This window comes from Gavia stellata, chromosome 21 (assembly GCF_030936135.1).
Source record: "Gavia stellata isolate bGavSte3 chromosome 21, bGavSte3.hap2, whole genome shotgun sequence".
In the NCBI taxonomy this organism is placed as follows: domain Eukaryota; kingdom Metazoa; phylum Chordata; class Aves; order Gaviiformes; family Gaviidae; genus Gavia; species Gavia stellata.
Window position 1 is genome coordinate 1,758,384 of NC_082614.1, and position 27,117 is coordinate 1,785,500.

A 27,117-nucleotide genomic window follows, 5' to 3' on the forward strand; every position below is an offset into this window, starting at 1 on the left:
GGCGGGACGTGGCTGCTCGGTAACGGGGGCCGTGGCGGGGGGTGGCTGCGGTAGGGCGGTTAGCGGCTGCGGCGGCAGGGCCTGGAAGTACGTGGCTGCGGCGGGGCGGGGTGGCAGGGGGCGGGCGGGGCCCGGTGAGGGGCGGGCGGGGCCCGGTGAGGGGCGGGCAGGGCCCGGTGAGGCGGAGACAGCGACTCAGAGGGGTGTGTGGAGCGGCAGGGCTTGGCTTACCTGGCGGTGGCTGGAAAAGGTGCCTGGGGCACGTTGTGGGGCGGGACGAGCCAGGACGAGGCGGCGGGGCCCGGAGGGGCGGCGGGGCCCGGGGCCGGTGGGGCCCGGGGCCGGTGGCAGCGGGTGCTGGGGCCGGGGGTGGGGTAGCGGGGTGTGGGGCTGGTGGCGGTGTTCGGGGCTACGGGAGAGCGGCTGGGCCTGGGAGGGGTGGCTGGGGTGGCACACGGGAGGAGGGTGTGCGGGGAGGTGTGGGCAGAGCTCGGTTGGGTGCCTGGTTTGGGAATGGGGGGGGAGTCGGGTGGGTGCTGGGTGCTGGGTGGGTGCCTGGCACCTTGAGGGGCAGCAGTGAGGGGAAATTAGGACTGGTGACTTCAAAGTCGGTAAAGGGGAGAGGGCTGCCTGCACATCCACTGCACGCCGCTGCTCTTAGTGGGGCTGCAGCGTGGCACCCCTCTGCCAGCAGTGCTGGGGTGGGTGCCTGGGCCCAGCGCTCTGCCCCCCACCCCGGGCGTCCCCTTGGGGGGTCGTGGGGCAGAGAACGCTTCTGGTGCCGTGAAAACAAGTTTCCCTGGCAAAAGTCTGGTTTGTTGTAGTCTTTGTCAGGGCTCTTTGGCTCTTAAACTGCGTGCCTGAAATCACAGGGTGCGACGGATTAATCGTGTCCTTGTAGCGTAGGCCAAAGCTCCGCATACGGCGGGGGTCGGGGATGAGTCTCTGTGTTGAGAATATTCCATACTCAGGTTCATTCTATTCTCCAGATGAATAAGCTTTTTGTCAGGGGACCTGCCTCTTCCAAGATGTTTTTGACTTGGACTGGAGAGTTTGATGCTTGGCAGGCTTGAAAGGAGACGCTTGACATTTTTGTTCCTTGTTGCAAGCACACGCCTCTATGTGCAGTTTTCAGAGTGACTCTAGAAACTCTAAGAGCCAAATTAAAGATCTGATGAGAACTGAAAAATCCCTTGGCTTATTCCGCTGAAAAGTGTGTTTTTCAAAGAAATTGTTTATCGTAAAAAAAACCTGATAATGCTCTTGTCAATATTCCAGTCTTTGAACTCCCTTGGAAAGACATAATTATTTTAAGTTTTCTAAGCTGTCCAATATATTGGCATTGCTCTGGTGTAATTTTTTTCAATTTTTTTTTGATGAAAAATCAAACTCTAAAATGTTAGGTGACACAATTTTTGCCTAAGTCCGTAGGTGCCGCATTCTCTGGAACCAAAACTGTTACTCTCTTACTTGCTGTCTAAACTGTAATCTTGCTCCTGAATCAGTATTGTTCAGCTGTAGGGACACTTCTCTTGTTTTAATTGTTATCCTGCCCAGGCAATGGGAATGCAATTAAACATGCATGTAAGGAGACTTGTGATCTTAGATCTTAAGAGCATAATTTTTTAGTACCGTTTCAGAGAAATCCTATAAAATAGTACTATTTTATAGGATATGCTATAAATATCTATACTATAAATAATATAAAACCCCAAGAAATGAAAAGCTCTGTTAACCTGCAGTTTTCATTTTTTGTTAATACCTGAACTTTTTAAACAGTGCACATAATAATTTCTTTTGAATTACTCTAAGGTTTGACTTACAGCTAGTTTCAGAAAGTTAATTGAAGTATTTCTGAGCTTAAAAATGCTGTTGTAGAATAAAATACGGTTTTGTGAGCACGTGGGAACTGGCAGGGGAAGGGAAGGCTGTGTTTTGTAGGCTCACCCTGTGTGCCTTATCTGGATGAGTACTGAGTGATTCTGCCACGTAAGCACCAAAAATATTCTTTTAATAGTACGTTGGCAGGGTGTCTTTTGATTGTCTCTCCAGTTTGTAATGTCAGGAGACACACTGCAAGCATTAGAAGAGACTACAAAAGCAGAGTTCAGCCCAGCTCTTCGGGAACCAGATTTAAATATCAATCTCCCGTATTAAACAAATGTCCCAAAATGCTTTTTGCTGTCCTGGAAGATATCTGTGGCCTCTCAGTAAGGAACAGGGATGGACATACAGCACCACGTTACAGGTTTCTCTGAGGCACGTGCAGGCGGTTCTTGGGTGTTCCCTCGAGGTTTGGCATTTGGGCGGTGTATAAGTTGCTTTGCATAAATATATTTCCAGCCGCTGTGTGTGTGTGTTACAGTAAGACTGTAGCCTCTCTTGTTATGCTTTTGGTTGATTGACCTTGTAAAACGCATCCTGTGCTGCTTTTGTTTTTCTGTTTGCTGAAGATAGGAACGAGTCATCACGATGCCAGCATTGCCTCTGGATGAACTCCAGTTGACAGAAAGGGATCCCAAGACAGGGAAGCTGAGAACTTTACCGGCACTGGTGAGCTGTGTTTTTCCTGAAAGCCAAACAAGACCTTTAATAAATAATTGTCCTGTATTCAGGCCTGGGCAAAACTAGCCCTTTGTCCAGGATATGATGAAATTTGGTCAGCTTCCATGTTAAAGAAATAGTTGTCTTCGTGTTTTACTGCATTCAGATAGTTGAGAATTTTATTTCAGTGATGGGTAAATGAAAACGTACTGTGTTCAACATCTATAGTAAACTCTGTTCTCCCCGAACTCCTTATTCTTTTGAGGAACAGCCCGATTAGCAAAGTAAACTTTGCTGCAACAGAGAGAATGCTTTGGGAGCTTTTGCAACTCTGCGTGAAGTTTAGCTCTGAGCTATAGCGCTGGGATAAGTCCGTCCACTTCCTGCATCCCGTGACCTTCTGCCCTGTGGCTTCAGCTTGGTGAAATCCAAAAATTAAATCCACAGTTACCCTTTTCCCCCAGAAATCAGAAGGCGTGGGGAGAGCCTTCTGGGCATGTTGCAGAAGTGGGACCTGCCGTTAATGCTGCTTGCTCGTGAGGTGCTTTACCCTGGTCGTACATGTGGGTTGAGGCAGAGCTCGAAGCTGCTGCTCGCCACTCAACATGATTCTCATTCTAGGATGGGAGTATTTGGGCAAAGCCTGTTCAGTAACCCTTGGGAAGGGTAGTGAAATGTCTCTTCTCTGTATTTGCCGGTCATGTCGGTTTGACTTCATGGAACATTGTGCAAGAACCAGTTTGGAGGAGAAAGAGAGAGTGCAGGCCACATTTCGAAGGCATGGCATTAAGCTGTTGCTGTTTGTTTTGAGGGTGTGGGAGGATTCCTTTGCGAGGCTTTTGGTTAATAGAATGCAAGGAGCAACATCTACCAAATTTTGAAGGTCTGGAGGTATTGCTGATAAATAAGGATACAAACTCACTGCTCTGCTGCCTTGAAAGATTAGAAAATTGGAAGTTACCAGGGAACCGAATGTTGAATTGTATTGAAGTGTAATTTTGTGTTGGTTTCCTAAGATTCAGTGAGCAGTGCAAATGGTAACTGGGCGTTCCTGTCACTTGGTCTGTGGTTTTAATACAGTGTTTTGGCTTTCTGCAGCACCCAGAAATAAAAGCAGATCGGTCTTTTGTGCTATACAGACCACCACCTGTTGTCAGAGACCCTGCTTTAGTGGAAGAATTCTTGGAGCGAGGAAAATTCATTGCAGATGACCTGAACTGGCTTCTGGCTTTGCCTCATGACAAATTTTGGTGCCAGGTAATAATTGTTTTGTGGACACTGGAGAAAAAGCATGAACAATCTAAGTGCTCGTAAAAGCCACGAACTTTAAATCGTTTTCATAAGGACTTGTGTATGCTTATTATATCGTTTGTCAAGCATTTTAATCATAATTACTGCACCTTAGAGTGCAAAGAATATAGATTTTTCATTGTGGATTTTAAGAGTTTGCTTGTATTTGATGCATATGTGAATCCTTTTAGCACTCTTCAATGTTTTAGCTTGCTTTTAAACTTAAGTGGGCCGCCCATGAGCGTGACCTAGGAATCTGTGACCTTCCCTTCTTTCCATTTTCTTGTCTCTCGTGCAAGGTAATATTTGATGAGACCCTTCAGAGATGTCTGGATTCCTACCTGTCCTATGCCCCTCGCAAGTTTGATGCGTTGTTGGATTGCCATTCAGAGGTGAATGACATGCAGCAACGTCTTCATCGGAGCGTCTTCCTGACTTTCCTCAGAATGTCCACTCACAAGGAGTCCAAGGTAAATATTTCTTTGCCTTGCAAGTGCTCGGGCTGTATAGCTTAGGGGAAGAGCCGACTGGAGAAATTAATCATGTTACTTACTCGCGTGTCCAACTGCATTCCTCTCCCTGGCTGTTTTTATCAGTTTGTTTCTCCGTATGGAGATCGTAACCACTCAGAGCTGAAGCATCTGTACTATGCAATGATTTCTTAGGAAGGAGATCCAGGCAATCAGCTAAGTAATAGCAGGTTAGCCACGCGTGGCGGTATGATACATCGCTGTAAGAGAAAAAAGAGCAAGTTGGCCTTTGTATGGCTGCATGGAACAGAAGCTCTTCAGGCCACCAGTAGCTGAGCGTTCTCTCCCTCAATGCCACTTCCTCTGTGCTGTGCAGTGTCGCGTAATCTGTGTGAATACTTGTCTCTCCTTGAACTTTCCCCAAGTTTTGGACACACAATGAAACTGCTCTAAATTACTGTTTTCTTGGCATTATAATTGAAAGACGTACTCAGCCCTAATTGTGTGAGTGCAACTCCCGTGAGCAGCTGTGGAATTTTCACAAGGCCTTTGGGCAGGATGAGTGAGGCACCTTGTGTTCCAGCAATTACTCCCTTGATATCCTCATTGGTTCATGGTGTGTTATTTAGCGATGGGCTGATTCTCTCGCCTATCACAGCGGTGACATTCAGGATGTTTTGAGGAAAGGTCTTGGAGTGGGAGTTTGGAGGACTGGGGTGGGAACAGGTAGAAGGAATGCTGGAGCCTGCAGCTGGCACCACTTCAGCAAAAGTACTTGACACCTTTATGGTGTCTTTCATTCCAGGATCTGATTAAATCTTACCACTCCAGTGAGGCAGACAAGCATTTGAAACCATTTTATAGTTGAGTAATTTGAAGAGAATGAATAGTCTGTTGTCACGCAGGCGGTCAGCAGGAATTCTAGAAATTGAACCTAGCCAGCACAAAGCCCCGTCCCTCTGCTTCGGCAGGGAAAATGTGCGTACCACCTTTCACTGTGATTGAAAACATTTGCTATCATAGGCAAATTTGTCTTCTGAAAAATCTGAAATCACGTTTTAGCTTGCTTGCTTCTCAGTGTCAAAGACGATGGAATTTTTGTCATCTAGAATTTTGGAAGAAATTCCTTCAATGTTATGAGTCACGTGTCTCTGACACAGTGTTCCAGCAGTCAGGGTATAGAGCTGCAGTTCCTGGGTTTCCTTCCCACTTGTCACTGATGCAGCTGTCTTTGGTGCCTTGATTCTACTCTTCCAGAGTACCAATAACCTCAGGCTGTGATCTCACGTGTATTTTTTCAGTGTCAGTGCCAGTTAAGCCATTCCTGTGCCTGGTTACTCATTCCTACTCCTGACCTGAGCTTTTCTTGTGTCAGCTCAGCTGTTTATTTGACCGTGTCGTGAGCCAGGTCTGGGAACTGAACGAACTTGTAGGCAGCTTTTTGTTCTGACTTGTAGCTTGATTGTTTCACTTCATGGTGCGGCCTGGCCCTGGGAGTGGTGCGAGGCCAGTGGAGTGGATGGTGTAGTGGCAGTGACAAGCAGCTGGGAATGCGGGGATGGAGAGCTCTGCAGAAGCTGGTGTAAGCAGAGTTGCTGCCTTCTACGAAACAAAATCCTTATATACGCTTTTGAGAGATGTTTCTTCAGGTGTGCTGATAATGCTGGAGTTCTTGCAGAGTAAGATATGGATTATTCTTTAAATTGCTTTTTTTTTTTCTTTTTAGGATCATTTTATCACTCCCTCTGTCTTTGGAGAAATTATTTACAATAACTTCCTGTTTGACATCCCAAAGATTCTGGATCTCTGTGTGCTTTTTGGGAAAGGAAACGGTCTCCTGCTCCAGAAGATGATTGGTTAGTTAAAGCCCAGGAACAATTTGTGACATTTAGGCTTTTGCTTACTCGTATAATGGCAAGTGATGAGTGGGGTTTTATACTAATGTTACTGCTCTGAAAATGAATTGTTCAGTAGCATCTAGAATCTATAATTTCTAAATCAGATTACTCTTTTTCTTTTTTTCTTGTGAACTTCATTTACGTCAAGGAAAGCATTGTGTCCTGCTGCTTAGCTGTCCCGAGCTGGGCTCGTGGCGTTAGGCATGAACCAAGGCTCAGTTGTGCCTCAGCAGTTGTTTCCCATGCCAATTAAACGTGTCTTCAGCCCCTGTAAGTCGGCCATGAGGGCTCTGTAAAATCCTGGTAGAGATGGGAAGGGGCAAACAACTCGATTCCTGGGCGGGAGGGGAGGAGGTTTAGGAGATGGGGCACAGTCCGACTGCTCATATGCTCCAACTGCTGTTCCCAGAGTGGGGAGCCAAGTGAAACGTGCAACGTGAGGTCATCACTGGTCTATGAGGTGGGAGAACTTGAAATTTCAACGCAGACATTGATTTATGTAGTGCCTTCAAACCACAAAGCACTTCAGAGCATTGCTCAAGCTGTGCTTATCCCTAGAATTCTTTATCTGTACAGACAGCCTTAGTGGCAAATGCATGTCAAGTAACGTCTCAACCTTGGACGCTGGGACCTGCGTCATGAAGACGGGGCATATTGGTTTAGCTTCTGTCTTTATCCTGTGCTCCCTTCACGAGGGAACCACTTGTGATCTTCAACATCCATCTGAGCACAGATGGAAGAGTACCTAACCTTGGATTAAGGGACCTCCTCTTCCTAAATTCTAACCCACTTTGCAGTTCATGTAACGAAACTCTTTCCTTTCTTTGGCAGTTATTTTTGTCTCATTTCCAAGTTGACTAACATGAGAAGCATTAGAGATCATGTGATGGAGCTGAATTTCCAGACCAGAAAATCTTAGATAAAGCTTTGCATTTTTTAATCCCTTTACCCTTTTTCAGTAACTTCCACTCTAAATTCATCTGTCAAGCCTCAGAGGTGGAAAGAAGGCATGACAAGATAGCTAGATAGTTCTCTTTCAGATGTGAAGCTTAGATTATCTGGGTCTTAAAATATTCCGAAGATGACCTGAGTGGGTGAAACCTTATTTGAATTATACATATGCTCTGGGGTGCAATGCAATAATAATTTGCTCACCTGATTATTTGTGTTATGTTGTGACAGTAATGGCATGAGCAGTTCTGGTGTGTAATTCATAACTTTAGGTTCTACTCGGGGTATAAATTTTTTTGAAACCTGTCTCGTAACTCTTACTCGTGCTCTGTCCTTGCTGGAGAACTCTGTGTCTGAGCAGGAATTCACAGGAAAATAGGCAGCCTCTGCGCTTACTTGGTGCGGATTTATGGTACGCCATTACTCAGTGGAGTATTTTGTAAAGATAATGAAGTCCTAGTAATATAATAGCAGGTATTACGAAAGCCTCATTACCTTCAAGAAATATTCTGCAGAACATCTTCCAGTGTGTGCTGAACTGTTATCAGTAATTAAAAGTCAACTCCAGTTGTCAGGTGAAGGAACTAGGAATGTTTAGCGATAGTATTTGCATTATTCATTGATTCGGCCTGCGGGGCGTGAATCATCTAACATCTCGTTTGCTCCGCTCTGATGAGCGTATTCTCATTACCAGTTCTCCAGCTGGACTGAAGAGTTGATGGGCAAGCTTTGTAGGAGCAGGCCCTGGGCATGAGCTGAGAAGTGAGCCTGGGTCCGTGTCCTAAATGGTTATTCGCTGTGTCTGGAGGGTGGGTGTGTGTCAGTAATAATACACGTACGTCTTCTGATGCAAATTTGCTTGTTGGCGTGAATGTCTGAACTAATGGGAAGTGGTCTCCTTCCCCTTCTCTTCTCAGAAAATATCTTCACTCAGCAACCAAGTTACTTCAGTGACCTAGATGAAACTCTGCCCACTGTCCTCCAGGTACTGCTTTCCTGCTTGGCCCAGGGCTTGGATTTCATCTGGAAATGTGGCATAGCTTAGAGGGTGGAAGGGAGCGAGTGTGGTCATAGGCAGGCAGAATGTATTGTGCTGTTGCTTACTTTCTCTAGTTTACGCCAACGTGTGTCACGTAGCTTTTGAACCTTTATCTAAAACTATTACTTGATGACTATTTCCTATTATCTTCCTTCAGCTTCTAGCCTTCTCTCCGGTTAATCTCAAGGAATTTTCATTAGGCAGTTCAAAAAGTGTTCTTTGTGTGTCCCCCCCACCCCACCCCAAGTGGGGGAAGCGTTGAAACTTAAACCAACGAAATGCAGACCGTGAGAGGTAGCTAAGCCTTGACACAGTAGAATGGGTTAGCCTCAACACTGCAGGTGCTCAGGAGTAAATGGAAACCTCTTGGGAGGGATGCATTGTTGCCATACAAAAGGTATTTGGCACCTCTCCGTGTCTAAGCTTTCATTTTTATTAGCACCTTTTATATTCCCCAGACTTGGTAAGCAGGATTCACATTTAACCTGAGGGGAAAATAAAGGTGCCTTGACACCTTTGTACCCTGAAAATGTCACGTTTATGTCCTCAGAAAGCTCACCCATGCACAAAAATAAACAAACCCAAGATACCGTTTACCCCAAGACACCTATAATGTCACTTGACTTTTTGAAAGCCCACATTCTTTTTTTAGCGCGTTAAGAAACTGTTAGAGGTAAATCTCAGAGGTGATACCACATTTAAAAAATATTCTAGGATGCAAGACCAAACCTTCAAATGAATTACTGGGGAGGACAGCAGAGATTCCATTTGCTTTCCGTGATGTACCATGTTGGAGCAGTTTCTCTGCAGCACACTGGTTTCTTCCCTGTGTGTTTTGGTAACCGTTGCAGGGTGGCACCAGTGTGTTTCAAGTGTATGGATGTAACAGCTCAAAGAAAGATGTGTCGTTACTGATCCATAAAACTATTTATGTGCTTTCAACTCCTTTCAGTGACAGTGTTATCTGTGTAGGCTTAGGAGCTTACATGCCCCGTGGAATAGTAATATTAACCCCAGGGATGCAGCTTCAGCAGCTTTAGCCACCCAGTCACATATCTCTGGGAGGAGGGTTCGAGAAATCTCCCAAGGTGCAAATGTAGAGGAGTTGCTTTTAAGTTGGTCCTACGCCCAAGGTTGTTAGCAATCCAGAACCTAATTCTTCTATCAGCTTCTCCCCAGATTCTTTGTTTATAAACAAGAGCCACAAAATCTGTCCTGCTAACCTCAGGGGAGAGGGCAGGAAGGCTTTGGGACTAGCTCATAAGCAGGAGGTGGTGTTAACTTCCCAGTTGTCCCACTGCTCCCTTGCAAATAGGGATCGCGGGTGGCTCCCAGTGTTGGCCTTGCTGGCTGATTTTTCTCCCATAACTAAGGATTTGGATTAGCTGCAGTCCCTCTCTGAGCACCACGACCGTATGCGGCTGCACTTAAATTACTTGCAAGTTGCATGGAGTTTCAGAAGTGCAGTGTGGCCCTTCCTGCTGTAGCTGCAAGAGTCTGTTGCAGCTTTCATCTTGCACAGCTCCATGCTGTATGGAAATAGTCCCATGTTGCGTACATGATCATAGCAGTGGTTGCTAACAAGATAAAGCATGTCCCACTGCTTTCTCCTGTCTGTTTTAACACTGTTCTGGTCTCTTGATTTAGGTGTTCAACAATATTTTGCATAAGTGTGGCTTGCAGTGTGAAGGAGCCTCTGCTGAGCCCCAGAAATTGGAAGAAAAAGTAAACGTGACTCCGGGGAACATGCCTCTCCAGGTAGAACTGTTGCTTCTTGCGCTTGACTGTTCGTACTCCTGCAGACTGAACAGTCCATGGAGCAGTAAGAGCACAGAGGGTCATTCTGTTCCCAAATGCTGGTGGCTCATACAGCACATGGCTCTGTGTCATTGTTTCACTGTTTGTCATATGACTTGGTGATAAAGCCTTTCCACCACGAGTTGGTTGCTTTGCTCGGGTGCGTTTCAACCATATCCATTGTATTGTGGGTTCTTTTTAAACCTGGCGTCTTTTCTGCTTAACCAGCTCATAAGTAATGTAACAGAGTATCTGACAGAAGCCTCCACGTAACCCTGACAGTGATTAGAGTTGATTTTTTTTTTTTCTTCAGAAATGATTGTTTAACAGTAGTGTACTTTAGTTAATTAAGACGGGGGGTTTTGTGCTGGGTGCTGTACAAAGACAGGCCCCCTGTCAGTGAGCATGGTCTTCTACAAAATCTTAGTCATACAGTTTGTGTGTGGGAGCTGTTAGAGCTACCCTAGAAACACACCTTGCACTGAAATGGACCACTGAAATCACCCCTCAAATTCCTGTATTACTGCTATGCAGTACCTCAGCTAGACGGGGAAGAATACTATATGTGGAGGATGCATTGAGGACAAAGCCACTGTCCAAAACAGGATATGATGAGGATTCTCATAATTTCACAGAATCTGTAATGAGAGTGAGCAGTTGGGATTGCATTATAGATCTTTAAAGGATAGAAGTTTTATAGAGATGTTGCCTCTGCCTTTAGACCCAGTAACATGTAATGTGTTTGTGATTGATAGCAGACTGTCTTTATGCGGTCAGGAAAAAGGCTAGTCTGAACATGATGTGTCCCTGTTAGTGAGTTATGCTATGTTCCTAGGAAAACTTGTCTGGCTTTTCTCTCAGTAATTGCTCTTTCTCTCTCAGGAGCTGAAGGATATTGTGCTGTACCTATGCGACACTTGCACGACACTCTGGGCGTTTCTTGATGTCTTCCCGTTGGCTTGCCAGACCTTCCAAAAACATGAGTTTTGTTACAGGTACGTCTTGGACTGCAGAGAGCGTGTCTTGGCAAAGTAAAAATACTGAATGTGCTGTTGTGTCCTGTCCCACTCCCTTCATTGTTAAAAAGAGTAGACAGATTTAATGCAACTAGAGACTGCTAGGTTCACACTGACAGGAATACCGAATAATAAATAAATGAATACAGGGATGTCTAAAGTTTGTCTGTTGTATGTTCACCTTCATCATTATCTATGAATGATCCTAGAGCCAGGCAACCATGACAATTTCAAAACCCAGCTAAACAGTACTCGGTGTGCTTTGGAAAGGGTGGAGAGGGATGAGCAGAAAAGAGTTGTAGGCAAAAAAGAGCTTCCTGCCATAGGATCCCGAAGCAAGGGAAGTAGAAAGTATTTCAGAGTGATAGTCCATCAAGGTCTGAAAATAAATGTTTTTGTTTGATGTTCTGCCTAAGTTCTCTGTTACACAATATTACTGAGGTTTGGCAAAAGCTGAGTGCCTGGGAGAGGATGACAAGCCAGCGCTGTCACAGCTGGGCTGACAGCTAATTCCCTGCCCGACTCTGGATCGCAGTGGCGATGAGTCAGGACAATCTCAAGGACCAGACAGCAGAGTGTGTTCCCACAGAGGCTGCAAGTCATTGAGTGGCACTTACCTGGCTTGCCTCAGGTGTTTTTAGCCCCCAGATCATCTCGTAGAGTCTTGCCGTAACAACCTTTGTTTAGGATCAAGTGAAGTGTTAATTTATTGTCCTTATTTCCCCTGTTTTGTTTGCTTGTTAGTGTGAATGAACACACGTTTGTATTTTGCTTTTGTTTCCAATCATGTTGCAGACCTCTCAAGTCTTGCAGCTGCCAGTGGTTTACGGACCATGGGTTGAGTAACGCTGCTGTGGGGTGTGTGGGTCTCTGTCCCCTTTGGATGTTGTCGCCGAGTTGGTTATTGAAAGAAGAGCAGATTGGTGGACTGCTGGTGGCTGTTTGGATTGGCAAGCAGCACTGCTTACATGCTTGGTTACTCAGAGGAGGAAAGCCTTTTGCTTTTAATTCTACTGTTGATGTCAGAGATACGCTAAAATAGTCTCGATCTCTGTGCAGTGGGACAACAGCAACATTTTCATTACTTCTCAATATGGACTAACGACTGGGTCTTTGGAGTGTGGGCAGGGAAAACTGATTTACGTGTCATCTTTTTGGAACCTCTGGGAGTCTTAATCAATCTGCTGGCACTTGCTAATTTCTCTCCCTGACTAAAAGTATCAACCAGCTTCTGCTACATTTGCCTCAAGGATACTCATTTAACGTGTTTGGCTCTTAACATGAGACGTGCACGTCATGTTCCTAATGGAGCCTCTGCTCCTCAGTTCAGCAGGCTTGGCTTTTCTGCAAAGTGCTGTAAACAGTTATTTGTACCATCTAGCTACTCAGGCAGCAGTACTGGCTGTTTGTTATTCTGTGAGGGCGTTTCTCTGCATCTCTTGGTGCCCTGTCCCTGAAGGAAAGGGTCTGTGTGGGCTGCCTGGCAGGTAAAATGTGAAACTGGACCAAACTAACTTTCTTTGTTTCCTCCCTGCCCCATCCTATTGAAACATCCTCTTAGGCTTTCTGCATATTGGATACCTTCATCTAAATGCCCACCTAGAGCAGAGCTGAATAGCAAGGCCAGTACGACGTTATTGGAAATCATATCCTGTTTCCTATCCAGTTTCTCGCATAGAGCAGGACAGGGCCATAAGGATGTTGGAGTGGGTGTTTCGGGATGGACTCAGCTTTTTGCAGACTGCAGATTGGTGTTTGGGATGTTTCTTGGTTGGGCAGATTGTTCTTCTGTTCAGTAGCATGATGCTTTTCAAACGCATTTCTTTGCCTACATCTTCAAAGCCACCTTGATGGTTTCCTTAGAGTGCTGCTCTTTGTCTATTGCATATTTGCTTGCTTGTGTTTCGGGGAACAAAGAACAAAATGGGGTGATGCTGATGGGTACTGCTAGTGAGGAGAATTTAGTGAAATTAACCATTTGATTTGTCTTTTAGCAAATGATTTTTGAAACCTCAGTTGACAGTTACTATTTTGTTGCCCCTTTCTACAGATTAGCTTCGTTTTATGAACTGGCAGTTCCTGAGCTGGAATCAGCAGTTAAGAAGAGGCATTATGAGGATAACAGGTGAAAATGTCTGCAAAGGCTTGCATTTTCTTCTCAATAAAAGTCTCCCAGGGCTTAGTTAAAAATTCACTTCATGCTGCTTTACCCACCTCTGCGGAGTCTTTTTATCTTTTTATGCTGCTTCGGAGAACTCTGAAGAGATGGCTTTTCTAATTTCAAATTTTCCTGGGCAGTGGGGTTACTAATGGTTTCTTTTGCTGCTGTCTAAGAAGAAACTTGATGGGAGATCCATTCAAATTGTAACAAAGTGTGAAAACGTGAATGATATCTCTCTGTGTAGATTGGTCTCATTTTAAGGCGCAGACTGTGCTGGTACAGTTGAGACATCGTGTGTCCAGCTGTCGGGACAATTGGTGATTGAGACCAACTTTGTTTAGAGCATGGATTTTTCCTTAATGAGTATGAAACGGCTCTAATCTCTGGTCCTTGCAGCAAAGAAATGATTTTACTAATGAAATTCCTACTCTGGAGGGCTAACTCTGGAGTAAAGTTGTGTTAGAGGTTCAGATTTCTTGTGCTGACACCAACAGTGTGTTCTTTTGCTCTCTCCGAAGTGTTTTTGCTGATTTGTGGAGGAGAATTTCACATTCCAGGAAGAAGATGATAGAAACTTTTCACATCCTAATAAACCAAGTCTGTCTGCAGCCCATCTTAGAAAGCAGGTATTGGCACTTGGGCTCTGCGGTACTGGTCAGTTATTTGATTGCCATTGTGGGGGAGATTGTTTCCTCGTTTTCAGATTTACTGGCGCAAATGAACAGAAACTGCTATTTGTGTTGGGGTCGTAGCCAAAGACTTTGGCGAAGATCAGAAGTCTGTTGTTCTGCATAGCGGGAATGTCCCAGATGAAGCTATATGATCCAGAATTGGTGTGGTGAGCTGTGTGTTGACCCCACTAAAGTGGGACAAGGCTCTGGTCCAACAAGCCTTCTAACCTCAGTTTATGGAGAAGCTGCAAATTCTAATGCTGTGTGTGGACACCTTGACTGAGACACCACAGTAAAAGTGATGCAGTGTTACAGATCACTGAAAACAGTCATTTTAAATCTAGATACTGGTGCCTTTACCTAGTTCTACCCCTGCTCCTATTGTGAAAATTGTTAACTGATAGCTCTGTGAGTAATCTGAAAATGAAGGCAAGTGTAGCTATCCTTATTTTAAAATAGAGAAATGAAGAGCAGTGAAATGACCCAAAATCGTGCTCTCTGTTGGCGACAGAGCCAAGAACCTGGATCCTGATTGGAAGGCTGGTGCTGTCTTGGGCTAGTTTCTCTTTGCCTGTACTCATTACAGGTTTTGTAGATTGCTGGTCTCTGTGGCTCCTGTTCTGCTTGAGTATTTTCCCTGGTTTGGTATTAGGAGAGTTGTCCAAGAAGATGAGGAGGGTCTGTTGGTGGAATTCCTTATGAGAGACCTGGATTTACTTCGTTGACTTCCTCTGTGACCCGGACTAAATCACCCTATCTGTCCATGCTATAAGTCCAATCCTTAAAGAAGCAATAATAGCCTTGCCTTACCCTTGCTTACCTGAGTATTACCTTTCGGTACCCACCAGAATATTGAAAGTATAAAGGAACCAAAGAGTGTAGTGTGTTCAGATTCCATGGTAATAAGGACTATATATACTTCAGAGGTGGTAACGGACGGCTCCAGACACTCATTGCCAATTTGACGAGAGCTGAGGCTACTGTGAAAACAATATGTCCGGCTTCTAGGGAAATACCTTTTTCTTAACACTGATCTGCTGCAGAGGGCATTCTGTCTGGCTGTGAGGCTTGATGCATCAGCAGCAGTGGGAGGTTTAGGCGTTATAACAGAAAGGTTGCGATAGGAGTTTGCTTGGCATGCGTTCTTACATAGGTGAGCACATATTTTCTGGGAGGTTCACTGGTATAATCCCAAGACATATAATAAGAGTGCAATTACAAAAGCGCTCCACGCCCTTTTCTGCTTATTGCAAGTCTGAGGCATCAAACTATGATTTGTAAAGTCTGTCAGAAGTCCTGTAATTCTAACTGTGATACAGCCTTAGGTCTAGCTGGCTGAAGTGTTTGCTGAAGCCATAAAAGAAACTCGTTTCCATTTGACCCTTTGCTCCTGTGAAAGCCAAAAAGTGGACTGAAATCTATTTTCAAATGGGATTTTCCCTTGATGTATGAATGTGACCAGTTTGGCTCGTGAGGCAGAATGGGGAGATTGTGCAATGCGGTAGGCTTACCACTGAGTTTTTCACTCTGTTGTGCCATTGTTTTCTGCAGCTGTGAGAACATTCAGCCTTTTATTGAGGAATTTCTACAGATCTTCACTTCGGTGCTTCAGGAAAGGAGGTGAGTCTGGCTGAAAGAGGCCCAAGGGGAGGGTCAGCTTGCCTTCCTCTTCCATTCTTTACAACAGAATTGCCTGAGACATTGTTATGAGGCGTTACGATGCATTTGGGAGTTAGAAATCATTCTAACTAGTTGGGAGAACTGCCGTGAGAGGATTTCAGACTGCAGTACAGACTTTGCAATAAAGGCGAGGAGGATGTTGCATGACGCTGGAGAATGTTATTCTTCACTCTCTCTAATCCAGGCTTTCAAAGTGGAGGACAGCAATTTAGCCATTAGCTACCTTGACGAGTTAGGCTATTATTACTAATCTGTGCTTTTCATCTGGGGTGACCAGACCAGAAAGATATTAAGCGCTAATGCTGAAGATGCGAAGTGAATAAGTGGCAGAACTGGGAATTCGATCTTGTCCTCCTGACAGTGCTGTCATTCTGGTCGTGTTCAAGTCGTAAACCGTATTTTCTCTGTAATGCGGCACTGGGTTACAGGTCTCGACACCATGAGGAGCGTTGCAGCTGGCTCTGATGGCTTGGGGGGAAGGTTGCTGCAGCATAATGGGGGCAAAACCAGACATGGCAACCCGTGCTGGAATTCAGAATTGGGTGAGAGGTTGTGCGTGTTCCTAGCTGAGCAGTGAGGAAGTCAAAGTGGCATAGCAGGGATGGTAGTATGGTAGTATGTGACGGCTCTGCTGGTAATTTATTCTTGAGTTCGACTGATTAAACTTGCTTCTGCGTTTTCAGATTTCTCCGTGACTACGATGAGCTGTTTTCTGTTGAGGATGATGTCAGTCTGCTTCAGCAAGCATCCTCCACACTGTATCCTTTGCTGTCACCTTGGGGTTTTGCAGACCTGGCTACTCTTAGATTCCTTCACGCCAGCGGCATTTCCAGTGTTGCTGCCTCTGGTTAAGCTGCATGACTGGCAGTGAGTGATGGAAAGTTTTCTCTTAAAAAAAGAAAAAGGAGGGAATGTTAATGTAGGCACCGGCTTGGGAGTCACTGAAAATTGCGTAGTTGCTTCGAGGTGAGGTCTGAATATGTGCATCTAGAAACGTCCTTAATGCTGTCCTCTTAGAGATGAGACCAGGACAGCCTATATCCTCCAAGCAGTGGAAAGCGCGTGGGAAGGGGTAGACAGGAAAAAAGCACAAGTCGTTAAAGATCCAACACCACCAGCAGCATCTAATGGAGCATCAGCAATAGTGGAGAGCGCTGCTGAGGACATGGAAGAGCTCGGGGCTGCATATGCGTCAGAGGATGAGGTGAGTAGAGGTGTGTGGGTAGGACTGGGGACTGCTCTTTCTGTCCTTACTTCATTTGTCTGTGAAGAGAGGATTGGTTTATTCGGTTTTGGGGATTACATGAGATTTAGTCTCATTTCTTACCTTTGCTAGATTTCAGCGCAGCCCCCTGTGCCTTGCGGAATGAGAAACAAAGCTACACCTGAACACTGGCTTTATCTTTGAGCAATTTGCTTTGTAACTCACGTTGGCTTGGGTTTCCTGTTGATGTGGTTTATTTAAATACTGTGCTTCATCACTCTAATTCATGTGCGTATTTTTTAAATGCACAGTGCATATGTTATTTGAGGAAGGGATTCTCCAAAGTATCCCTGCTGACTCGGGGACAGACAAAAGTAGCTGTGTGCCCAAGCGTGTGTCATAGACCTTGTGTAGCATAAATAACTCTGCTGATTTCTCTTCTTTTGACTTTGGTCTTTGACTTCTTTCTGTTCAAATTCTGATAACCCAGCCCGTTCCTTTCCCTTACTTAACGTGCATACCTGCCATCCCTCTGCTGCTGTCTCAGTAATGCCACCAATTCTGTTTGGTACATGCAGTGTGCCGGTGCCGCTGCTGCGCCCGTTGTCAAGGTGTCAGGGGTGGAGCTGGACTCTCTGATCTCTCAAGTGAAAGACCTGCTGCCAGACCTTGGTGAGGGCTTCGTCCTGGCCTGCCTGGAAGAGTACAGTTACAACGCGGAGCAAGTCATCAACAACATTCTCGAAGATAAACTGGTGCCGTACTTGGATAAACTGGACCGATCAATGCAAAGGTGTGGGACGACTTCTGGCATGGCTTTGATGCCTTCTGGTTTTTTGTTTGTGGGTTATCATTTAACATCATTCTTATTGAAGGTTAGACACTTGTAGAGCTCTCAGAAGTTGCGTGTGCGTGTTTTTGGGGGTAGATAACTGCAGTGAGAGCTTCTCATTGCCATCTGCCGCTAGGTTTCTGCCCTCGTTGTGTCCCTGCAGAGGACTGGAACATTCACTGTTCAGCATTTCAGTAGAGTAGGTGCTGGGTCGTCTTTTGTGATGGGGGACAAAAATACTTGTACATTAAACGCTCAAATAAGAGCCATTAAAATACCATCATGGGGCCATGGGCTTAGCTTGGGCTGGGCAACAGAATGTGTTGCCTTCAAAAGTGACTTTGCTGCAGAGGACAGGGCCATAGGTGTTAGAATCCCAGCTGTCCTGCGGGAAAGGGCATCTTCAAAGGAACTAATTCAGCTGAAATTCAATCTGCAGGGTCAAATCCGGCATTTGAAAGGCTACTGTTTTGCGATTGAAGATAAACCAAAGAGAGATTGGAGATGGCAATTTAGATCCATTTTTATCTACCCTTTGACAAACTTGCCAGGCTTTTGCTTGCTTCTCTGGGTTGTCCATGGGATGTAGGGTTTATAGCTGGCAGCAGAATTGAGTTGTTGCAGTTTGTCTGCAGCTGCTAGCGTGTGTTTGTGCTGCAACAGCAGATTCTGACTGAGCGTCAGGATGTGAATGTGCTGTTTGTTCACATTTCATGGAGGAATGGGCAGACTGTCTCATTGTTGCATTAAAAAAGGAAAGCATCTTTATCAGAAAAATGATGTAAAAAATCTTAGTTTTGCAACAATCTTCATGCTCTCACAGGCAGATCTGCTGACTTTGGCACAAACGATGTGGGGTGGGTGGGCTTTTGGAAGGGTTGTGGTGGTTTTTTTCCTGCAACGCCAGCAGTTACAGAAGATAGGGCTAGATTTTTTATTTTTTTTCCTGCCTTTTGCATCTTGAAACAAAACTGTCAGTTCAATAGCAAACGTAGAATTTTGATCACTGCTGATTTTAGAAGTGAGCACAGCAGCGTTTTCAGATGCCCAGCTGAGCTAACAGCACCAACAGAATGAATGTAAAAATAATGGTCTTGACTTGTAAGTTGAACAAATGTAAACCTGGAACCCTGAGAAAGAATTATAGAGGAACCACAGGGAGATAAATATCCTGATATCAACAGCGGCAAATTACTGGAATTTTTTCCAGCATGTATTTCATCATACTTAGTGTTTGGCTTTACTGAGTCATTGTTTTGAGACCAGGCAGTCTGTTGAATATTCCATGCTCTTGTATAGTTTTACTTATTCTTAAATGAACGGAAGAATTTTCTTTTTGCTTTCTGTAAGTTGCTTTAGTTTCCCAACAAAGATAAGCTTTGAAAACTGTGCCTTCTGTCTTAGACCAATGTCATATGTAGTGGTCGTGCATGTACGATAGGGCGGCTGTGAAATGAAGGAATAGCGATCTGTGACCCGGTCAGCCAGCACCACGAAGAGAATCTTGGCATGCTGTGGATCGCTTTAAGACTGACAAAGAATAAACCAAGGTCTTAGGAAGGAGAGGACTTGGTCTTCCTCAGTTCACCTTTGTTTTTATTCTCTGTCTTTGTTTTTTTAACAGACAGCTGAAGCCGGACCCTACTCCTCTAGTCACTTCTCGCTATAATGTTTTCCAGAATGATGAGTTTGATGTTTTCAGTAGGGATTCAGTGGATGTTTCTCGGATACAAAAAGGCAAGCGGTGAGTATCGTGCATGCTTAATTAACCCTGTCTGTGAGGAGGAATAAATATCTGTGAACCTGCAAATTTATTTCTCCTACAACCCTCCTGCAGGAATTTATTGGCTGGGGGTAAGGCTTATCAAAAATGTTTTCCACCTGTTTCTGTTTCTCTGGGAAAGTGAAATGAAATATTATTAGGGGCTTGGTTTCAGTGTTTTTCCTAATTGGCTTTCCTCTGTATGCTGCTGGAGTTTGCTCTGCCGAGCTCATTTGTAATGTCAGACTCTTGCTTCTTGGTCTTAACGTTAAACTTGTACTGAAGAACAAACCTTGAAAAGCAACCACCTCTACGAGCCTGGGATTGTGACTCAGAACTGAGAATAAATAATGATTTGGTTTAGATCCAAGTGAAGCTTCAATATCCATCTACTTCAAAATCTGATAACACTCAGTGGCTTAGACTACTTTTGTTGTTCCTGCTGCTGTAAGCCTCCTGCAGAACGGCATTTCCTTTGCTTTCTGCCTAGCTTGGCGTGTTGTGCTGTGCTCCACGCAAATTTAGGTTAGGGCATTGTCCTGCTGGCTCCCATTGATGTCAGCCGTATCTCTGTAATATGGCTGATTTGTTTCAGATTCTTTTTTATACACTGTCTCTAACCAGCCATGTCTGATCTTTATGTTGGTATGTATTTACACAGAACATAAATGAAAGTCTGGCTGGAGATTCAGCCCCATGACCCTGGGAGCTCCCGGTTAAGGTTTTGGTTGCAGAGCTGCATCAACTCTCAGGAGAAAACCACTTTTGTCCCAAAGTCCAGTCGAAGAACTTCTCAGCAGCAGTGCTATAGTGCTTATATTGGCTCAGCTAGGCAAGAAAATAATTTCTTTTCTCTCTGTCCAAGACAATGACTTCTGAAGTGTCCATAGCTAAGAATTCACAGGCACAATCTCTCTCCTTTCTCCTTATTGTGTTGCCTTGCTCAGAGTGCAGGCAGGCACCTTGTCAGCAGGAGCCTTGTGCACAGGCACGCTTGGTTATCTCGCACCTCCCCAAAGTTTTGCATGTGTGGGTGGCTGCTGCAGCGGCCGGACGAGGCCAGAGAGCGCTGTCTGAGTTCTGCACAGTGCATCCAGCGGATGGAATAACCCTGCTGGGAGCTCCCTCTGCAGATCACTTACAGAGCGTTGGAAGTTGTAAGTCATCTCTGAGCTGGGTTGTGGGACCCTGCTCCCATGGCGTTGCCCTCCGGCTGCTGCCGGGGAGGCTGTGTCTTTGCTCCAGTGGTAACATCCCTCCTTGAGAAAGCTGTCATCCCTTCTGCTGTGCTGTTACGTGACCTCTTTTGGATTATCCTCTTGCTGCTGCTGTTCCTGGTGTCTCTTGGCCTCCCTCAGGGTATGTCTTCATTTCAAAACAGTTCTTCTTACACTGAGAACACTCTCTCTGCAGAACTCCAGACACGTTATTTATGTTTTGAGTGGTTTTTAAAACCTGGAGGTAACTAGCTGGGATCAGCAACCCTATGCCCAAACTTGACCGTATCTAACTGAATCAAAGGATAAGCTATAGTACCTTGCTCTCCAGGATTTAATGTTCCGAACTCCATAAATATGAAGAGAGTGTCCTTTCAGCACTAAAAGTGCAACTTCCTTGGTAGTCCTTGTTCCACAAGCAAGAAACCTGATGTGTTACCCAAGCGTCTGGGTAACAAGGTTCTCCTAGCCTAGTTTGAGATCTGCTTTGCATTCAAATTGTATCAATACATCTTTTTTATCTTTTTTCCCCCTCCTTCTTAAAATCTTTTGCTCACCAGTAGTGCTTCAGGAGCCAGATCAGGTTGGGTCCCATTGCGCTAGCTGCTGTGCAGGTAAGCGTAAGCAGTTTGGGGCAGGGACTGTTAATGTGAAGGAGAAATCCACCCCAGGATGAGGAGGGAAACAAGCATGAGGAGATGAACATACTAGCATATACGTGATGCTTTGCTGATCCCGCAAGGTGATCTCGCCTGTCTCTGCGTGTCCAGCCGTAATGGCTAGCTGAATCTGTCTCTTGAAGTCAGAGCATGTCCTGAACACCATGGGTCTAGAGGAGTTATCCCACTGTTTTCCTGGAATTGGTGCCTGAAACACTTCATTGTAGCTCTTCTGCAGTCATCAGACCAGCTCAGCAGGAAGCAATTATCAATACTTAGTTCAGTCTCATGCCGCATACCAGCAGAAGATGTTACCCCAGCCTGGGTATGTGCGAACTAACCACACGCTTTGTAGAGCGTTCTGCAGCTAAATGCAGGCATGTAACAGAGTGAGTCACGTTAGAGAGGGGAACCACATCTATCTGTAATGTTACCTTGTTTTGAGATTCTTAATGAAAATGGGGCTGCCTCGATCACTTCCCCACCGCTTGCCAGTATGTCACATAAGCCTATCCATTCTTGAGTCACTGACAGTCTGCCTTGGACGGGTTCTTTCTCTGATAATATCCAGATGCCAAATAGATCACCGATGCACGTTCCTCCTAGACTTTGAGGGCTGCAAGTTGTCCTGTGAATACTTGACACTGGAATCCTTTGCTGCTTTGCTGTAAGCATATACTTGGCTGGTCTGAAAAATGGGACTTCAAAGAGTTTATGCTTGTGCAGCTTGAGACCCCGCATCTCCGTGGCTGCTTTTTAACACCTCTGTCAAAATTCTCTTTCTTGCTCTTCCCTTCTTTAAAATGACTATGCTTTACTTGCCTCCTAAAATTTTTAAAAAATTGTCCATGCAGTGCTTTGAGATAGGTTGGATCAGAATCATTAGTCTACTCTGTTTTATTCTTTTCACTCTTAGTTTTGCTTATTCTAACCCTTACTTGCTGCACTGGTAATTTTTTGGCTCTCCCTGTCTACATTCATACTTTGCGTCTCACGTTTGTAAGCTGAGGTTCTTGACTGTAGGAACATACGTGTCCGTGCAGCAGTTACTCTAATGCAGCCCTGGTCCGTGATTTGCAGCTGTGCGTGCTACCGCAGTGAGACGATACTGCAGCATGGTGTTAGAGGGCACTCTGGGCCTTGCAGAGCCGGCTCGTAGGCTGGAGTCTTAGCCCTAACAGCTTGCCATTCAAGATTCATGGGACTTCTTGTGTTACTTGGATCTTGGCCAAATTTCAGCTTGAGTATAATTGCATTTGGCCTCTTGTAAAAGCTTCCTTTCTGTCTCAAATGACAGTGGCAGTCTCCAATTCCTGTTCTTATCTGCTGTGTAATCGTGCTGGGCTTCTGTTTAAAAATGACTCTGTTCCAAGCCAGGAGTGGCTGGTTTTAGAAGCCAGACAAACAGCCCTGTTATAAATCAGAGGAGAAATAGGTAGGCTTAAGTAGTACTTGTGGAGTTTGAGATGCGACTTGTGTTGCTTCAGCTTCCACTTACTGACAGGAAAAAAAGTGACTCATAGCGAAGATCTTTACACTGCCTTTCTGTGTCTGCCTCTCCGTTTCCACGCTGTGGAGTGCAGGAGGGAGAAGGACACGACCAGGAGTTTGCTGAATGACAAACGCCTGGTTGCTGAGCAGAAGGAGCGCTACAGCCAGTACAGCGTGATTGTGGAGGAGATTCCTGTGCAGCAAGGAGAAGCTCAGCTCTACAAGGAGGACTATGAGGACGAGTACGACGACACTTACGATGGAAACCAAATCGGGGCAAATGATGCCGATTCGGATGATGAGCTGATCAGTAGGAGGTAGGTGCTGTGGCTTCAGTGAATGGGAGGTTGATGGGAATCACCACCTAGAGTTACCTGGCTCGCACAAACCTGTTCAACACCGGTTTTGGTTCTGTTTCTCAATGAGGACGTGCGTGCTTCAAACCACCCCTTCTGCTGCTGCTACTTTCTCTGTAACATGCAAGGAGGGAGATTTGGGTCTCTCTTCTGTTGGTAGGGAGTGTTGCCGTGGCACGCACCCAGGGCGTTCTCAGGCTTCCACTTTCTGTGTCTGCAGGACTCGGCCATTGCCTCAACTAATCAACAAATCTAAGAGGGGAATTTTTGCCACTGTGTTGAAACTTGCGCTCAGCAGTGCTTCTGCGTATAGAAAACTACCCTGTGGCGGGGGAAAATGGGCTATCTTGAATAATGAGGATTGAGTGTAGCTGGGCAACATAAAATGAATGGTTAGTAAAGGAAAAAATGCAAAATTTGGAAAACTGTGCAACCGGACTACTTCTCCTTGCTAATCCCCTCTGACCTCTCGGGAGTGCTGACACCTGGAATTCAGTCCTTGATGGACTGCACAGCACTCTCCACAATGACTGCAGCTGGAGACAATTAGCTTTTAGGAAGCAAAGGGTTAGTTTGGGATGGGAGTTGTAGAATATTTATTTTAGAAATAAGAGCTAGAGATAGAAAACATGTGTTTTAGAAGCTGGTTTAACATGTCTGAAAGTGGCCTTTTAAATTCTGATGCAATACGAAGATGTCACCGTTTCTAACCTCAAACCAAAATGTATCTTTGGGGTTCCTTTGTCCCTTTTGCTTTTTCTTTATTTCCTCCTAAAGCGTGGTGAGGCTTCAATATAAATCCTTTTTGTGGTTTGCTTGTAACAGTGCGGCACTCGGGTCTTTTCCCCTATTTCAGGTGCTCGGTGCTCACTGCTCCTAGAGAGGCAGTAGGAACAATTAGTGGCTGTTACTGCTGGAAGCGAGATCTATAGGCTTGAAGTGACAAAGGCTTTTCTGGTTTTACATTTATTTCTTTGACAGCGGAATGGTGGATCTGAATTCCGACAGAATTTAAGCACACGCACACATATATGTATATTAAAGAAGAGCTATAGGCATGTGGTAAATTCTGCCTCCACCACCCCCCCGGCCCTTTCCTGCTCTGTGTGTTCAGGGTGATCCATAAAGCTTGATGGATTTCCCCAAGTATTTCCCCCTGTCTGAAACTGGGGCACAGCAATGAAAACGGGGCTCCGTGGAGAACCACTGACCAGTCATAGAGGTTTTGGAGCACAGCACTTCCTGAGCATTAATGTTTCCGTCTGAGTTTCAGCTTGAGGTTTGAGGGTTTGTCTTTGTACCACAGATCTTCCCTGACTGGTGAGCTCAAGCCTAGCAAAGTACGCTCCTTACTAATGCCGTGTGGCTGTGCTTGGATCCCCTTCTCCCAGAGGAAGCAGTTCTTTCCTTGGAGAAATTCCTTGTGGGGTATCAGGTTTTTCCTGACCTGCTCCTTTTTTTAACTATTATTATTTTCAGTAACAACTTCATAGTGAACATTCCCCAGTGAAGAACATGTGTTCGTTAATTGCCCGTAGTAAATGTGTCATTAGCTACTGGGTCTTTTTTTTTTCCTTCAGAAAAAAAAGCAAGTCCATGAAATTTGTAGATTCTCATTTTTGAAAGATATGGTGCGAACCAAAAAGGATCAGTTCAGTGAAACATTTGTGGCTGTAGTGTCTTCATTGCTGACTGTTTGTGTCTTAATTCTCAGGCCATTCACAATTCCTCAGGTCTTGAGACCTAAAGGACAGGAGGAGGGACAGGAGGAAGAGGAGGAGGAGGAAGAGGAGGAGGAGGAAGCTGAAAAGGAGAGAACAAAGGTGACATTTAGTTTGTGGCTGGAGTTGCATTAAGATTTACCGTATGTCTTAGCTGCTTCAGCTGCAGAGTGATGTGGAACAGATTTCCTCTTTCAGAGAGTGAATCTCTTAACAGTAGCATGGAGACTGGGCTGCTTTTCAGAGTGGCTGCTCCTGCGGTCTGCTGGACTGTGAAATGTCCCCCGAGTACAGCTGTCCACGGCTTCCCGGGCTGACCGTACTGGAGCAATGACACTTACTCCGTGGAGAGGTTTAATCTCCTTTATTCCGTAGACAGAGGATGCCAGCAGAACACTTTGGGGGTCACTAACGCTCTGTTGTCATGGAACACAGTGATGTTGATGGTGTTGCTGGCAGAGGTAGGATGTGGGAAAAAGTCTCGGTCAGGTTTTCTGCCAGGTTTTGTGTTTAGAGTCACTGACACCAATCCTGCTGGCTCAGCCAGAAGAGATAATGAACAATGAATTGCCTCTGTTCCATGGTCTAACAGAATCACCTCCTGCTCTAGCCTTTTGCATGATGCTGATGAGTTTCCTGACCTCTTTCCTTCCTTCCCGTGGTAGGACCATTTTGTGCAGGACCCAGCCGTACTGCGGGAGAGAGCTGAAGCCAGGCGGCTGGCTTACCTTGCGAGGAAGGGGTAAGTAAGGATCTCCCTCTGCGGGGTGAAACTGTGGCTCTGCAGTTAGCAAGTGTTTTGCTGCTGACTGGAATTGCTGAGGGTATACCTGTTCCTTAATGTTCCTGTACGTCAGGGTCACTACCGCGGTGGTGTTAACTTCCTCGCCCAACTTTTACTTCACTGGTGGTTGTTCTGTCCCGTCAAATGGGTGGGCACATCCCTTTATCATAAGCAGCAGAACCCTGTGCAAGATAGGATCTTGGAGAGCACAGCTTCCCAGAGCTTCGACAGCTCCCACAGGGATTTCAGGACAGTGTAATAGCTGGCTTTAGCTGACAGACACAACGTGTAGAAGGACGCAGTCATTATGTGGCTAATGCTGATACTCAGCTGTTGCAGAAGCCCGGCAGAGCTGGGGTGAGCCGAGGCTCAAGGCCTGACGGCTGAACTCCTCGCACCCAGTCGTTTGTTGGGATCAGTATATTTTGTCCCCCAAGTGTGCAGTGTGCTTGTTGTGATGTCCTTGTTGTGTCTACTCCAGGCACAAGCACGACAGCTCTGCTGTTGTTGGGAACGTGAAGGGCCACGGGCAGAACCGGGAAACAGCCCAGGAACGAAGGAAGAAGGAAGCAAACAAAAGCACAAGAGCTAACCATAATCGACGAGTCATGGCTGACAGAAAGCGGAATAAAGGCATGATTCCTTCCTGAAAGACTCTTAGCCCGGGTGTTGCATCATCCCCAGTCCTCTGCTTAGGAGGAGGCAGTTGTGCTCCGTTCCCTCGGCACTCCCTTCGCTCAGGGGACTGGATGTCGTGGTTCAGTACCTGGCACTTCAGCTCCTGTGGCATTGCACACCCGTGGGAGGGCTGCCCGTTCACGGGGAGGAACCGCCCTCCAGGCAGACCCTGGCTGCTCTTCAGTTCTTAGAAAGACCCGTGTACGACGGTGGGCTGCACCGCCATGCATCGGACAGGCTGCACCAGCCGTTCGTTTCCTTTTGTACTGTTTATAATTCTGAGAATTTTATTTTCATACTGGCTCCTTGCGCCCTCTCTCCATAACTCAAGCGGGCTTCCAGGCCACGCGGCGGGCAGCTCTGAGAGCAAGGCTTCCCTGGAGCAGCCCGCACAGCTTTCTGTTCCGCTGAAATGCCTTATCCTGAAGTACAACTTGAAGGTTGATAGGAAAATGCTCAGGCTATTCTTGTTGCGAACAGACAGACAGGAGTTTGGGTGAATAAGACCTTACCATAAATTTCTGTCCCTTGAGTTAGGGGTGTGAAAACAGAAAGTGCAAATAAATGATTTAAATCTTTCAGTTGGTGTTTTAGGCTCTTACAAACTATCGATCTCTAAGATGGAGGAACCTCAACAAGCCTTTTAACGTGCCGTTTCTGCAGGCAGTGAAATTCAGTTGCTGTTTTGTGTTGGTTTAGTGTAATGAGATTTAGCCACAGCCACCGACACTAAAGATACTTGAAAATCAGGATCAAGGCATCCTAAGCAAGATGACAGTAGTACGGAAATCAGAGTTGAAGGCAGCAGGGTCAGAGTCCCCGGGGGAGCCGCCTCCTCGATAACCACTTGTCACACTCTGTGAAGCAGAACTGCCCAGCTCATTGTGTTTGCTGTT

General features: G+C 45.6%; 1 protein-coding gene across 2 annotated transcripts; it reads left to right on the forward strand.

The window, feature by feature from the left end:
• On the forward strand, positions 1-26,608 carry ASCC2 (activating signal cointegrator 1 complex subunit 2). 2 transcript variants are annotated; one of them, XM_059827788.1, is made up of 19 exons: positions 1-19; positions 2,454-2,553; positions 3,643-3,801; positions 4,134-4,304; positions 6,031-6,160; positions 8,071-8,138; positions 9,840-9,950; positions 10,872-10,984; positions 13,056-13,130; positions 13,685-13,792; positions 15,389-15,457; positions 16,201-16,275; positions 16,535-16,721; positions 17,300-17,514; positions 19,178-19,297; positions 22,775-22,999; positions 24,753-24,861; positions 25,425-25,501; positions 26,025-26,608. In XM_059827788.1, exons 2-19 carry the CDS (start codon positions 2,473-2,475, stop codon positions 26,191-26,193), a joined length of 2,262 nt encoding a protein of 753 aa, XP_059683771.1. In that variant the 5' UTR covers positions 1-19; positions 2,454-2,472; the 3' UTR covers positions 26,194-26,608. The 2 variants fall into 2 exon arrangements, with proteins under 2 accessions (XP_059683771.1, XP_059683772.1); XM_059827789.1 differs by having other exon boundaries at positions 22,778-22,999.
• Positions 26,609-27,117: the final 509 nt, after the last annotated feature.